A 15,201-nucleotide genomic window follows, 5' to 3' on the forward strand; every position below is an offset into this window, starting at 1 on the left:
GCAGGGAAATGACACACGGTCCTGTGAATGACTTCCCCCTGCAGGGGTGTTTTAAAGTCACTGTGCAGAATAAATACTAGATAGCAAGTCTGAACACCTTTTCTGTAACTCCGTGTTCATCATTTGGAGAGAAAAAAAAAAAAACCACTCACTATACACACACACACACACACACACACACACACACACACACACACGGACAACATGCCCCATGCAAAATGTTTTCATTTCCTACAAAACCCAGAAATGTCCTCTAGGAATGTCTGAGAGGCAGCATTCTGGATTCCAGCAATTTTCTGGATTCTTCCCACTGTGACTCAAAGAATTAATCTCTCCTCATTCCCTCAGTTTCCTATTTATTTCACACGCACTCTAGCAGTTTTTGGTCACTAGCTGGAAATACTTTGGGATCTTTGGATTTGTTCTCTGACCTCACTCTTGGTTCCCCTTTTTCTAAAGCTTGGGAACTTCAGGCCACACCCATAGGGAGATGGAATTGTTTGCAGCAAAGTCATGCAAATTGAGTTATCCGTATTTTCCCATGATAAATGGAAGAAACCCAAGGGTTTCAAAGGCCAAGGAGGTCACCATTCCCAATTATTTCTGCAATCACCAAGAAGGGCCGTGTACTTAAAGAACCTGAGGCACTGGGAACAATTGTAGACCTAAAAACAAAGAGGCTCTCCTTCCTGTGAACTCATCCCGACCTTCTTGGGCAGTAGCAGAGAATGATCAGGGGGTGTGACTTAACTGTGGAACTGCTGGAGATGGCCCCAGCCTACCTTGCATTTCTCATGGCTCAGGAGCTGGCTCAGCCTCTTGTGAGACCATGACCTCACAGCCCACCTTGGAGCCCAGGATAGGTGAGGGTTCTAAGAGCCTGAAGTGGGTGGGGGCAGTTGAGTCTGTCGTCACTGGCTCTGGTTCTCCAGGACTTTCAAGTGTCTCAAACAAGAGCAAAGATCTACCCTGGGATGCCCCTCCAATCTGGAAATATGTCTGCCCCAGGTGGTTTCAGGGCAAGGGTTCTTTTCTCTGATTCTGTAAATCTGGTGCCCTACTTTAAGTGAAGTTATCGTGTTTACTTTCTTTAAAGGACGGGAATCTGTTGCCCTCACTTTTTTGTAAACAGAATGGACCCCCCCACCACCACCTCGCATCAGCATACACTCCCCTCCTGTTCTCTCCTGGGAAAAGTCCGTCAGTTAGGGTGACTTTCCCGAGGAGCTTTCTCTGACAGGCACAGGGGTCCTTTGGAGCAATGTCAATGGGGCTAGACACACCTACCCTTGAGTTTTCCAGATGAGCTTATTTCTGAGTGACATTTCCCTGGGAATTCCAATGACTTTCACCCAGGACTTCCACCTGGTGACAGAGGCCATTCCAATTCTCCCTCCCCGTTTAGTCAACATCTCTCCTTTCCATTCATACCCAACCCCGTGCCCCTGTCTTGTGACATTCTTTTCAGGAGGAGGAAATAACCAGAGGAATTTCAGGCTCTGCTTTGCAGGATTTTCTGGAAGAAGAAACAGTTCTTGCTACAGCAATCGCTGCTCATTTGGTCCCAGAAGAAGTTAAAGTTGGAGGGGTGTCCCTGTTGTGGAAGGCTGTTGATTCAACACCCTTCTGCTCCCTCCAGCGCGGTTTCTAAAGGGTTAAATGCGTGCCCTCCGGGCAGACTGCATCCTCTTTAAAATACTAAGCCCCTGAAGCAGGTCGGGGCCATCCTGGAGGCAGCGGCTGGGGACTTGGTTTGGGGTGTCCAACAGTCTCGGGGGGTTCCAGCCTCCAGGGAAGATTCATAGGGTCCATGGCCTGCCTCTCCTAGACACACGGTCTCCTGGCGAGCATTGGAAGCTCGTGGGGCCCACAGCTGAGTGCCGGCCACCGTCCCTGGCCTGCTGCTTCTTCCTCCGTGCGCTGGACGCTGACTGCGTCCAGCCCAGGCCCATTGCGACGCGCCCGCAGCCTTCCAGTACAAGACAGGCGGGATGCGGCGCCCGCACGGTAGCGGACCCGGGCTCCTCAGGAGGGCTGCTCGAGAGGCCGTCCCGAAGGTCCCCAGCCCAGGCCAATGCGCACCCCCTCACCCCTCGGTGCCCTCTGCCGGGCTCCCAGGCCGCAGTTCACGCGGTCCGGGGATTAGCATCTCTGTGAAGTCCCCCAAACAATGCCTGCTGTGCGGGAGATGAAAGCCGGGCTCCGGGTGGCAGGGCGCATTTGAAGTCCCCGAAAGGTGGGGCCTCGGGAATCGAGGGAGCAAATGGGAGGAGATAAAGCCAGGTGAGAAGCGCCTGGCGGCCGGTATCCCCCTCACCAAACACTCCAGGGACTGGGGTTCGCCAACGGACGCGGCCTCCAGAACCCTGGCAGGAGTCAGATCCGGACGGGACACAAGTGGACACCACTTCCATCCGCAGCCCTGGCCTCTGCCCGCACAACTGCAGCCTTTGAGCCCGAGCCCCCAGCCTGGCCTCTGCCTGGTGCTCCCTCTTCCCAGGCTGGGAGCCCCAGGGCGGGCGTACGCCTCAGTCCCCACGGAGAATCCCCCTTTGCCTGGCTAAGTGCTCCCAGAGAGACGTACGCTGAGCGCGGGCGCTGGGCTTCCAGGACGAAGGCGATGGGCGATCAGTTACCCCCAGTGGTCTTGAACTGCCCAGCCTCAATCGTTAGGGCTGCTCTGAAAAAGAACTAGGACACCCACAAGCGCCCTCTGACATCTGGATCCCGGCCGGGGGAGCCGAGCTCCGCGTGGAGTTGGGGTAGTCCCGGGCTCCAAGCGCACGCAACGCGCACCTGGGTGCGCAGTCAGCGCCACAGCGCCCGCCGCCCCAGGGGCTCCGGGGCTGTGCAGAAGTCCACCCCCACCTTCCTGTCCCCAGATCCCACGAGGGCTCCCCTCGCGGGCCTAGCGGCTGTAGCTCCTCCTGTTCCTGGTCGCTGGAGTGGAGAGGGTGGCGCAGGTGTAAAAGGTCACGTTTCCCAGCCTTCAGGCCTGCGGATAACATTTTCCAACTCCCAGGAGGAAATGAAGAAGCAGCAGAAGAAAAACCCTCCCCTTCACATTTCTATTTTGCAGTTGTTTTGTTTCTGCTACTTTGAGGGTGGGGGACAAAAAGCAAAGTTTCTACATAAGAATGTCGCAGCACACACAGTCCCGCAAAGTGTTTCTTCTTCAGGGCGCTTTAGAAAACCCCCTGTCCTGCTTTCTGCATGGTCAAGGAGCAGAATAATGAAACCAAAGACTTTTATTTTATAAACCACTTGATCTTTGCTTGGGAAACTCTATTAATTGAATGGGTTTGCCTTTTTTGCCAGTCCCCTTTATCATTATTTATGGGCTTTAAATTGTTTAAAGTTCCCTTGACGTTCAATTTACAAGTTTGGGGACTTTTTTTGTTCTGCCTTTTGTCCTGGAGAAAGACATCGTGTTGGAAGTGCTTTGAAAAGCCAAACATGAGAGGTTGGCAATGAAAGGGAAGCGGGCGAGATCCCTTTTAATTCCGTCCTGTTGGTGAATGGCTCTTTTACATAATTGCAGGAGCTATTTCAAAGCCAGCCAAGGGCTGACTTCACTTAGAACCACATGGAGTCTATTTTGGGCTTTCAGATTAAAAAAAAAAAAAAGCTGAATAAAATGTTTAAAAAGATGAGGCTTCAGTGCTTTCTGCTACTTGCAAATTGGTGTGTCTGATGGGGAATTTTACACAAGCACCCCTTTGTAAGTGCGTCCTGGCCTCGGGAGGGACTGTTCAGGGTTAGCTGGGTGTGAATCCCAATTGCCCTTCCATAAATAAAACCCATCCCAAGTTATTTCCCAACTATTGCCAGGAGCAAGAGCTGTGGCAATGACCACACGATCGGGCTTCTCAAAATCCCTGTAAACAAAAACAACTCGGTTGCCCGAGAAACCAGCCTGTCGCCTAGGACTGGGCGACTGGCGGGAGCGCCAGACCCGCGAGGCCCGCAGGATTCCCCGCGTCCTCCGAGACCACGGGCGCCCACACCGTATCCTCTCCACGACCACCCGCGACCTCGACTCTGGCGGCGGCAGCGAAGGGCGCGATTCGCGGTGCTTCCTCCTCCAGACTGAGTTGGGCTGGGCTGGGCAGGCCAGCACAAGTTTGCTGCATGAATATTCATGTACTTGTGCGTTTTCTATTTCACCCTCAACCTTCATACATCTGCATGCAAGCGCAGACTGGGACAATCCCGAAGCGAGGGGCCAACTTAATTACCATCACTTTTTCGGAATGTCTGAGGTTTTAAGTGGCATAATCTGAACCTGACACTAGCCTAGCACCTGTCGAGTAAAGTGCCCAGGGGCTGAGCTGTCTTCATCTGGGTTGGGGAGAAGAGGGGAGGGAAGTTCACCAAGTTAACTGGAGTTGGAGGACCCAGTTCTCCCTTCCGGTGCGCCCTTCATTTGTCCTAATTGGAGGGGGGAGGGGATAAAGTTGCAAACATCTGTGCCCGGTGATTTTCCCGCGCAGACTGGGCCGAGCTGAGTCACGGAGGACTCTGCAGTTTGAGGCTGTTATGAGCTAAGGCAAGTAGGAATCCGGAGGATGGATAAGCCATGTATCTGTCGCTCCTGTCCATAAATCTCTCCGAGGATCCGAGAAAACTCTAAAGGCTTTTATTATCCGCAGTCCCCACGCTCTGAACGCTTTGCAGGTAGCTGAGGTGCCCCGAATGAGTCTTGTTAATCACGCCGAAACACAAGGATCCTTTTATGACACGAACAGTCGTTTTCTAAGCAGTTAAGCATTAGACGAGAAAGTATTACTGCATTGCATTTGCGAAAAAAGCACTAGTAAATAAAATTCATATTGATGAAAATTATCTGAACTCACTAATAAAGGATTAGTATTATAACCCCTGCAGTCAATACTTTCTATGGCAATTTATGGATGCAAATAATATGCCATCAAATTATTTCAAGTGTAGCTATAATTCGACGGACCTAAATCTTCTTGCTGAACTTTAAATGTAGAATAATCACCAAAATAATCAAAGGAATCCCTGTCTCTCGGAGGGTAATCAGGCGACAAAAGTCCCTAGAACAATATTTTTGGGGCGAAATAGCAAAGTGCATGGCAAACCTGCTTAGGTAAAATGAATAACAGCTTCCCCGGCATGCCAGTGGCAAGCCGGAAGGGCCCCGGCTGTAGCCACGTAAATCAAGGAAGGAGGGGAGCGTTTCTTAGTATTCAAAAAACAAGGTAATGGCACCCAAGGCTGTGTTACTGTAACTATCTCATAATGAGAGGGAGTATTTATTATGCTCATAAAGATATCAGCCTTTTGCCCTGGGCTTCGATTTTTTTCTTTTTCTTTTTCTTCTTTTCCGGGACTGAAGGAGGGATAGAGCCTGGAAATCCCACAGACACTTCCTTCTCCATGGATCCCAAAGGGAATTCATTTCCCCTCACACTGCCTAAGCCACCTTGGGGTCTGGGCGTGAAGTCAGGGGAGGCAATCCAGGCAGCGTCCTAATGAATTCCTTTCAAACCGTCTGCTGCCGGAGCCATCTATTACTGCGGCCTGGAGTGGGGAAACGCGCTCGAGACGTCTTTGTCCGGGTGGTGGTGGGGAGGGAGGAGGAGGCGAGGAGGAGGAGAGGGCTGGCGGCGGGACCATCGAGATTTCCCAGCGCCCCGGGGCGCCAAGGACACACCCTCCCCTCTTTCCTCCAGGCCCGCTGGATGGGCAGTGGGTCTCCGGCGGGACTCCTGGCGGAGGAGCTGATCTGGGATTAAGGCGTCCCCCGGGGGGCCTTGGGGTTGGAGGGAGAGAAACAGGAAGAACGCGAAAAAAGAGCTTCAAAGAATCGGGTCGATAAATTCATAAAGATCGATTTATCTTTATCTCCCAATTAAATGTGCTTGTAAGTGATACATAACACACGTCCAACACGGGCCAACTCCCCAACCACTAGCTCCTCGGCGTGAGCTGATTTCTAATGACCGAACTAACAATGCCCTTCTTTCCTTCTCCCCAACCCGGTGCTGTTGGCGGTTCAGGGCTGACGTCTAGACCCGGGAAGTTGAAGCCCGGGCCTTGGAGTCGCGAGGAAGCCCCGCGCGCGCTGGTGCGCTCTGCACGGTCTGCCCTTGTCACGAAATTAATTCCATTTTTAAAGGGAAGACAAGAGCTGAAAGTTTTTGTTTTAAAATGGAGGAGGGGATAAGAACGTCCCTGGTTTCCCTCCACCCCCAAATTCCCCTACTTCCAAATTTGGGGGTCTTTACCATTGTCGAGAACAGGGGAAACATCCTGAGGGGACCGGCTCCATCCCGCAGTCAGCAAAGAGGAACCGCGCGCCCTCCAGTCCTCGCGCTGGAAACTGGGCGGCGGCGCCAGGGTGAGCACTCCCTGCGTTCGCAACGTGCTTAATTAGCGCCTATTTACAAAACGCAGCTTTTATTTGAGCAAACATCATAAAGCTTTCATCAGGATAATCTCACGTTACACAATCTGGAGGCGCAGCAACTCCCCCCTTCCTCCCCGAGGATGGAGCAGATAAAGGACTCTCTTTATTATCATAATTATCGTGGTTGTTATTTTGGTGCGCGCTGGCAAAGTGTGTAAATAGGTGCGATGATTAAGAATGTCATGAAAAATGAGAGACGGGATCGCTCACGGGAAAGCCCAGCCCGGGATGGGGGAAGCAGCAGCCTCCCCGCCCCACCTGGAGCGCAGACCAGCAGCGAGCAACCCGGCGGGTTCCCGGCAGCGAGCAGGGCCTGCCTGCTCCCAGCCTTCGCCCCGGGGGTGGCTCTGGAGGGGTAGGACCCTGTCCCCAACTCCAGGATCCTGGCCCGGACCCCAGGCGCAGCCGGAGCACCCAGTGCTGGAGCGAACCGCAGGCAGGTTGGTTCCAGGACAAATACAGTAAAAGAAATAAAGCGCCCCCGGCCCAGCCGCGGGGGTGCGAGCCCCGGAGGCTGCCCTTCGAGGCGGCCTCGACAAGGCTGCAGGGCCCCAAGGTCCGAGTCTTGGAGGTGCCATCCGCCCCTCTCAGGTTTGCGCGGCGCGGGCTAGGCACTCAGGCTCCCGCTCCCCGGCCCGCGCGCCTCCGACGGTGGCGCCCGCAGCCCGTTCGCGGCCAGCTTGGGTGGAAAGGGCGGGGCCCCGCTTTCGCCCCACCCCCTCCCCGCTCAGCCAATGGCCAGCGGCGCCCAGCCCCACGTGAGGCGAGTCGGGCCAGGCGGCAGGCAAAATGTGAATGAGAAAGAGGAGCGCGATTTAAAGGTGCTGGCGGCGCCGGCCGGAGACAAGTACGCCGGCTTCGCGCGCTCCCCAGCGGCCTGCGGGAGGCGACGGACGGCGGGACAGACAGACGGACGGACGGACGGCAGCTTACCGGGGCTTAGGGCCGCACCCGCGACGCGCGCGGGCTCCGACGGGCAAGCGGCGGACGGGGGCTCCGGGGAGCCCGCGGGGCCCGGGCGTCCTCTCCACTCCGGGGCGCACGGTCTCACCCCGCACACCCCCTGCACCCGCCGGGCATGCAGCGGCCCCAGGACTGAGGGGCGGAGGCTTCTGCTCTCCGGATTCCGCTCGGCCCCTGCCCGACACTCCCGGCCGTGCTCCCGGCGTCCGGCGGGCTTCCCGGCGGCGGCGCGGCGCGGGGACTTTTCGCCTCTCGCTGGCCTCTCCCGAGCGCGTCTATGAGCGCAGCGTTCCCGCCGTCGCTGATGATGATGCAGCGCCCGCTGGGGAGTAGCACCGCCTTCAGCATAGACTCGCTGATCGGCAGCCCGCCGCAGCCCAGCCCAGGCCATTTCGTCTACACCGGCTACCCCATGTTCATGCCCTACCGGCCGGTAGTGCTGCCGCCGCCGCCGCCGCCGCCGCCCGCGCTGCCCCAGGCCGCGCTGCAGCCAGCGCTGCCGCCCGCACACCCTCACCACCAGATCCCCAGCCTGCCCACCGGCTTCTGCTCCAGCCTGGCGCAGGGCATGGCGCTCACCTCTACGCTCATGGCCACGCTCCCCGGCGGCTTCTCCGCGTCGCCCCAGCACCAGGAGGCGGCAGCGGCCCGCAAGTTCGCGCCGCAGCCGCTGCCCGGCGGCGGTAACTTCGACAAGGCGGAGGCGCTGCAGGCTGACGCGGAGGACGGCAAAGGCTTCCTGGCCAAAGAGGGCTCGCTGCTCGCCTTCTCCGCGGCCGAGGCGGTGCAGGCTTCGCTTGGTGAGTCGGCGGCGCGCGCAGCCGGGACTCGGGGGCGGGAGGAGGCGGGGGCGGGCCAGCGCCGGGTTCCCGCGGGAGACCAAGGGGCGAGGCCGCGCCCCTGCTCGACCCCCACCGGAGGAGCTGGAGGATGAGGCCCGGCTGTGCCGCTGGGCCTCCGGGGGACATTCAGAGCCACGCAACAAGCGAGGTCTCGGGGGGGCATTTAGCGCCCAGCGACCAGCTGCTGCCCTGGGCCGCGTATCTATCTGACGATGCGTTTGGCCGAGTCCGCCTCTACCGCTCCGTGGTGACCTGGGATCCTGGGTAGGTTGCAGCCTCTAGGGGAGACGAGTTGGGCTGAGCGTCTCAGCCGTGCGTGTGCCCAGGGGCGCCCAGACTTTTTAAACCCCTTCGCTGGTCTTGCTACTTTCCGGGAGAACGGATTGCTGGGAGGCTGTGTGTCTGTGTGTGTGTGTTGGGGGTGTCTGGTGGGAACTTCTAAGGCCACAAAACATCCCTTTGACCAATGTTGTCTGTCTCAAAAAAGACGGTCTGGGATCTGCACGTCCCTACGCTTCCACTCCGGTTAGGAAGCAATTGAGGTTCACTGAATTTTCACGGTGGGGGAGGCAGGATGGATCCTGAATCCCCCCATCAGTCCTCCACCAGCCCCCACCCCAGGGACAAAGCGGGTAATCTCTTGGGCCTTGCGCCTCCTGCTACTTCTCCTATGCTGCCGAGGCTGGGAGGGTGCGGGGGAGGCATGGCGACCCTTTGAGTGATGGTTCTGGGCGAAGGGCCGTCGCCTGTACTGCCTCCTCTCCTTTGAGCTTTCTCACGCTCCCCCCACCCCTCCTCTACCCCTCAAAGGCCAGGAAATCACAATGTGTTAATGTCATAGAAAGACAATCCGCTAAAGGGCGGGGGGCGGGAGGGGGGCACGGAATGCCCAAGTGACAGTGGGAAGGAGAAAAGAAGGCCAGTGTGCGAAATGTAATAAAATGCCGTTTGGTTTTGCTTTCAGTCGGGGCTGTCCGAGGGCAAGGGAAAGACGAGTCAAAGGTGGAAGACGACCCGAAGGGCAAGGAGGAGAGCTTCTCGCTGGAAAGCGATGTGGACTACAGCTCGGATGACAATCTGACTGGCCAGGCAGCTCACAAGGAGGAAGACCCGGGCCACACACTGGAGGAGACCCCGCCGAGCAGCGGCGCGGCGGGCAGCACCACGTCTACGGGCAAGAACCGGCGGCGGCGGACTGCCTTCACCAGCGAGCAGCTGCTGGAGCTGGAGAAGGAGTTCCACTGCAAAAAGTACCTCTCCTTGACCGAGCGCTCGCAGATCGCCCACGCCCTCAAACTCAGCGAGGTGCAGGTGAAAATCTGGTTCCAGAACCGACGGGCCAAGTGGAAACGAGTGAAGGCGGGCAATGCCAATTCCAAGACAGGGGAGCCCTCCCGGAACCCTAAGATCGTCGTCCCCATCCCCGTCCACGTCAGCAGGTTCGCTATCAGAAGTCAGCATCAGCAGCTAGAGCAGGCCCGGCCCTGAGGGTCCAGAAGGGCCAGGGCCTGGCACCCACCTGGAGAAGCCCCCGCACCCAAGGGGACCCATGGTGGACTCCACTGTGTTTGAAGCAACAAAGTCACAGCCCAATTGCGGCCATCCTAAGCAAATTGAGAATATATTCACTAAATGGGCTTAAAAGACTGCTTTTGAAGGGGCTTACAGCCACACCAGAAGACACGCTAAATATTTATTATACTATCCTACTTTGTACATAAATATCTCTATAGACTGGATCTCAGCTGCAGTATTTTGAAAGTTATAGGACTTAATTACCCAGTCATGTTCTCCACTCATTCCAGAAGAAAACAAAACCTCTGCTGTAATATGTGCCGTTAGCAGCCACCTTTCCATACTTTTCCAAAGGTAAACGTGAAACCCAAGAACAAGCGCTGGGGTTTAAACTGATTTTGGTTTGCGTTCTGGCTTTTTGAGTTGACTGAAAAGCAGACATTGTTAGGCAGCCTGGAAATTCGCTTTGCTTTGCTTTGGTTTTGCGTGGCTTTCGTTTCCCCTGGGGTTGCCTATCCTATCTGAGCCATGTGAAGCACGTCTCTGTTGTGTTAATTTATTTGAGTGTAGCTTATTTTCTTATAAGTTATGACATTTAAACAATTTCAGTCCTGTGAATAATAAAAAGGAGAGGGGGGGAGAAAGACCAATCCCTGGGCCTCATAAGTGTGTCCAGAATTTGAATGTCCCGGGCACTGCCAGGGTGTGGCCGGGCAACTGGTCTGGGACCAGTACTGGAGAAACATCCCCTGAAACCTGTTTCCTTAGGCAGCCTGGACTTGAGCCACCCGGCACTTTACCAGGTTTAAAATAGGAGGGCAAGAGCGCCGATAGGGTTACGAATTTAAGAAAACCTAATTTTCACCTTAGAAATCTATATCCCCCTTTTGCACAGCCTAATCGATACCTAGTAGGCCGGCAAACTTCTGCCAGAGGAGGAGGTGGGTGCCCGGAGGAGGCAAGCGAGTGCGGGTATTGGTGGCTTTGCACAAACTCCTGATGCTCCAAATCGACTACAGCCAGGAAGGAAACGTCTTTCCTTTACAAATATCTCCGGCCCGAAAAGAAGCGGTGCTCGCCTGCTGGCAGAGTGAGGGTCCATAAATCAGGCTCCGGGCGTTATCTGGCGACAGGAGCAAAAACCCAGCGAGCCCAGCCGGCTTCCCGGCAGCCCTCAGTGGGAGGCGGAGACGGGCTGGAGCGCCCGCGGCCGCTGCACCTCCCCTTCCGGGCGGGGTCGAGGGGGCGGGACCCGGCCACCGCCCCACCCCAAGGACGCCCCAGTGTCCCGCACTACAAAGGGGGAAAAGGGGAGAGGCTACGCAGGGAGCTGGGAGTCGGTCTGCAAGGGACGGGGAGCTGCGCGCCTCCCCAACTCGGTGGGGCGTGCCTGGTCCCCAAGCCCATTCCTGTCCCACCCCCGACCCTGCGCTCAGAGCCCCGAGCTCCCTGCCGGACTCAGAAGCGCGCCGCCAGATACTGCGGTCCGGCCCGCAGGAGGCTGCGGCGGACAGACCCCGGGCGCCCAGGGGCGTGCAGCGGGCCAGAGAGGGTGAGCGTGGTGGCCACCAAGCCAGCAGCCCGAAGCGCGAGAGAAGCCGGGGCTTCGCCAGCCTCAGCCTTTTGAGTGGGGGAAGGAGGGGAGGCCGGGAAGCCGCTGCAGTGCAGCGGCGCTAGGCCCTCGGCGTGGTTCTCAGCCCAAGAAGGGGAAGCGCGGCCCGCCATGGGTTAACACTAATATTGACTTAATTTTTACTACTTACAGGCCGTCACCTCCCCACGCTGGAGGGGCCTGGGGACCAAGACCTCCACCCAAACTTCAGGCGCAGGGTGAAGGCTGGGAGCGACCGAGTCACCCTTTCCGCCGCGTTCCCAACAGTTCCGGTGGCAGAAAATGGCCCGGGCTTGGTTTTAGAGCCCAGTAAAATAGAAGGGCCAGTCCTCCGAGGGCCTCGGCCGGCTCTGCGGGGCGCCGAGAGCTGCAGAGGCTCTTGGCCGCGCCCCGCCCAGCGCCACGAAGCCTGACAGGGAGGGGATGGCTCCCGGGTCGTGCCCTGGCCTGGCGCGGGGGCCGCAAGGCCCGGATCCCACCTGCCAGGACGCGCACAGCGCAGGTCGCCGGTGAGCGCCATCTGCTCGGGGCAGGTCCCCGCTGGCCACACGACGCTGCTGCAGCATTCGAGGCCCGCAGGGACGTCGTTCCCCGACCCACACACCTGAGCCAGTCTGCCCGTGGCTGGGGGCGAAGAGTTTAGCCGGGAAGGTGGAGGAGCTGCGGCCTCTGCCCCGCCAGCACTGCGGGTCGGGGGAAGAGACCCTGGGACTCCCCGCAGATCCTGGAGTGCCCCCGACATCCCCTTCCACCGTAACAAGTGTAACCCCCACCTGCCTTCTCCAAAAGCCCATGGCAGGCTTGAGGGGCAGAGGGACTGGAAGCCTTGACCGCGCAAACCCGGCGGGAAAGCGAAACCCACTAGGAACTGGAGGCTGCCGTCAGGAAGTCCCGCTCCTGGGACCGAGCTCCGGGCCCTCCCAGCCTCGAGGTCCTCGCCCTATGGAGACAAGAGGAGGAGAGGGCTCGAGCTGGCCGACGCCGCCCGCCCTCCTGCTCCTCGGGGTGCTGACCCCCTACCTCCCCAACCCCTGAGCGCCGGGGCGCCCCCGAGAGCCCGGCAGGGAGGCCAAGGCCCGGGAGACAGGCCGAGGGGAGGAAGATAAACAAGCGGCGCTTGATGGCCGCTGTCATCATGGCCGTCATCATGGCTTTCATTTGGCTGCCTAATGAGTCACATCACAGGCAGAGAGAAAAATTGTCAATCGCCCGGGCCCTAATGAATTTTTTTGCAAATTGTAATCAAGCCAGGCCGTCTCAGCTGGCTGATTAATGAGACCCACGAGGCTCGGCCAGCACCTCCGCTTTTTATTCCATCCCGTCCTCCCTGCACTAAATTAACAGCAACTTGTCTGCGCTTCAAATTAACTCCCAATGATTAATTCTGATGGGGGGGGCCTGAAGAATAGCTTGTTCTAATAGGCTCTGGCCTGAGATGCTGTTAGAAATTAATACACTTCCCCTTTGGCTGCCGGCTTTAATCCAAGGTTGGGTTTTGACATCACTATATTTGTTGTTACAATAAATTCCACTTACATCTGCAGATCAAATAATTACGCTTGGGAGCTCCTTGGACCTGCGCCCCTAGCCATGCACTGCCATGCCTCAGGGCTGCTTGCACCCCGCAGCCACCGACCTAGGCAGAGGTCGGAGGAGGGCCACAGGAACAGTCACTCCACCCAGTGACTGCCCTTGCTCCCTGGCAAGTCAGACACCCCTGCCCCCGTGGAGAACCAAAGGTATGCTGAAAATCCGCAGCCATCTCCCAGTTCGTGGGGCAGGGCCCTCTTTAGCTTGGTCCTGGGCATCAAGCAACTTCCTCTTCCAGGAGGATCCCAGGACTATCTTCCCAGCAGCCAAGACCACCTGCACTGGAGGCTGCTCAAATCCCAACCTGCTCTGGAATTTTCGAGATTTAGTGCATGCTTGTGCATCCAGCCTTTGCCTCCTATCTTCAGCCCCCTGGGTGGCTCTTTCACAGATGGCTTGTCAGCTAAATGGAGAGCAGGGAGTGGCCCTGCAGGCTTTTTTGAGCCTGGGTTTGCCTCAGAGGACATCCTGACTCTATGGCTGTCTGTAGGTCTGGCCTTCAGCCTGGATGCTTGTACCAGCCTGGGCACATCGCTGGTACCTGCATTCCAAGAACCCTTTCTCTCGGGGTCAGCACCCTCTCCGTCTTGTTTGTTTGAGCTTAATGGGCTTAATTATTTCAGCTGCGTCTGGTGACACTCACACAGGGCCTCCGAGGCTGCTCCCTCCAGCCCCAGACCTGTCCAGAACAGAGCCGCGTGTTATGCCCCATGACAGGTGGTTCTAGGTGCACTGAAAGCCAGGAGTGACCTGCTAGCTCTCCGGCCTCAGGAGCCTCTGGATCACCCTCTGGTTCTCACCTCAGGGCCTTCCTAGTCCCAAGTGGCTGGAGCCCACGCATTCAGCAGCACTGGCAGCAGAGACCACTTGGGGCCCTCTTCTTCCCCCGGCTGGACTTCAGTGGCGGTGTGGCACACTTAAGCCCAGCTGTGGCTTCCCAGGGAAGGAGGCTCCAGTGCACACACCTATTTCTGTCCCCAGACCCCCAGGCATCTGCCCAAGCATGCACAGCCAGAGCAGGTGGCCTGCTCTGACCTTCTGGCCACTAGGGCCTCCCAGGCAGCTTCAGTGCAGTGCTCAGGGCCCAGTTCCAGGGTAGCAGGGCTCTGGGGTCTTGGGGGAAGCTAAAGTCGGGGTTCTACAGGGACAGCCTGGATGAAGGGAGGTGGCATTAATCTTCATTTTAGGCCCTTATGGTGTAAACAGGAGAAATATGATCTTGGTAACCCAACATGAATGCAAATCACACCGGCAGAGTAATAAAGCACCTGAAACACCGACGCACAAAAGCAACACCATATGTATGAAGACAACCTGCGTAAATTATAAATTACATCATAAAAATTGATTGCCTATTTGAACAGTTCAGAGGTGGGGGCCTAAGCTGACTTCCCCCCTGCCCTCCGTGGCTTTGGGGAAAGGTCAAGCCGCAGTTCCCCTGGACAGGCGGGACTGGAGTGACTGCACCGAGTCTCCCGGCAGCGCTGCACTGAGGCCTGGCTGGCACAGGGGGCCTGGGAGGCAGGCAGCACACTGTCACTGCAGTCGGCAAGCTCTGCTCGGCTGGGGCAGGGGGACAGGCCCACGCATTTGGGAGCCGCGGAAGGATCCAGGCTTTTTGGACTGGGGGACCAATGGCTGATCATGGCTTGGGTTAGGGCTAGGGTTAGGGTTAGGGTTAGGGAGAGACTGCCCCTTGACCCAGGTCCTGGCTGCCAGTGCCTGGTGCTGCTGCCCTGGAACCCGCTCAGATTTTCCAGCTTGAACTCAAAAAGGTCCCCGTGAGCGCCTCCCTCGGTCTCCACGGAGTTGGCTCTGTACTGAGCAGGGATGTGAGCGTGCGCGTGTGGACGGGTGTGCAAGTGCTTGAGTATGTGTGGGCGTGAGCAGGTGACAGTGGGAGTGTGTGTGTGCGTGTGCCATTCCCTTTCACGTCCAACCCTGCTTTGCCGAGTTTCTCCACATTCCTAATAGCCAAGGGTCAGACCCCACTGGCTCAGCCAAAAATGCTGCCCTCAGGCACCCAGCAAAGCTGAACTGTCCCTGTGCCCCTGAGTCCGCCCCTGTGGACTGCTCCTTCTCACAGTGTATCCCTTCCGTGGCGGGAAGCCCCTCCCCCATTCTTTCCCCTCTGCCTAGAGGACTCCCGCACCCCCCACCACTCTTGTCTGTGACTCCCACCCGGCATCCTGCAGTCCACTTTCCCCCCACTGCCAGGGTTTGGCCTCTGAGCTCTCCCCACA

The 15,201-nt window shown here is 57.4% G+C and overlaps 1 protein-coding gene and 1 pseudogene across 4 annotated transcripts; one reads left to right on the forward strand and one right to left on the reverse strand.

Annotated features, from left to right (window-relative positions):
• Positions 1 to 8,169, reverse strand: part of LOC104663269 — a 60,649-nt pseudogene extending 52,480 nt beyond the window's left edge.
• GBX2 (gastrulation brain homeobox 2) lies at positions 7,254 to 14,289 on the forward strand. 4 transcript variants are annotated; one of them, XR_004053288.1, is made up of 3 exons: positions 7,254 to 8,199; positions 9,206 to 10,110; positions 11,522 to 13,346. XR_004053288.1 is itself a non-coding variant. In XM_010364392.2 (2 exons), the coding sequence occupies exons 1-2, from the start codon at positions 7,677 to 7,679 to the stop codon at positions 9,727 to 9,729; spliced, it is 1,047 nt and encodes a 348-aa protein (XP_010362694.1). In that variant the 5' UTR covers positions 7,254 to 7,676; the 3' UTR covers positions 9,730 to 10,406. The 4 variants fall into 4 exon arrangements, 1 of the variants encoding a protein (XP_010362694.1); XR_004053290.1 differs by lacking the exon at positions 7,254 to 8,199 and adding an exon at positions 8,251 to 8,505 and having other exon boundaries at positions 11,522 to 13,344; XM_010364392.2 differs by lacking the exon at positions 11,522 to 13,346 and having other exon boundaries at positions 9,206 to 10,406.
• Positions 14,290 to 15,201: the final 912 nt, after the last annotated feature.

The sequence above is a fragment of the Rhinopithecus roxellana genome, chromosome 14 (assembly GCF_007565055.1).
Source record: "Rhinopithecus roxellana isolate Shanxi Qingling chromosome 14, ASM756505v1, whole genome shotgun sequence".
NCBI classification, from domain to species: Eukaryota; Metazoa; Chordata; class Mammalia; order Primates; family Cercopithecidae; genus Rhinopithecus; species Rhinopithecus roxellana.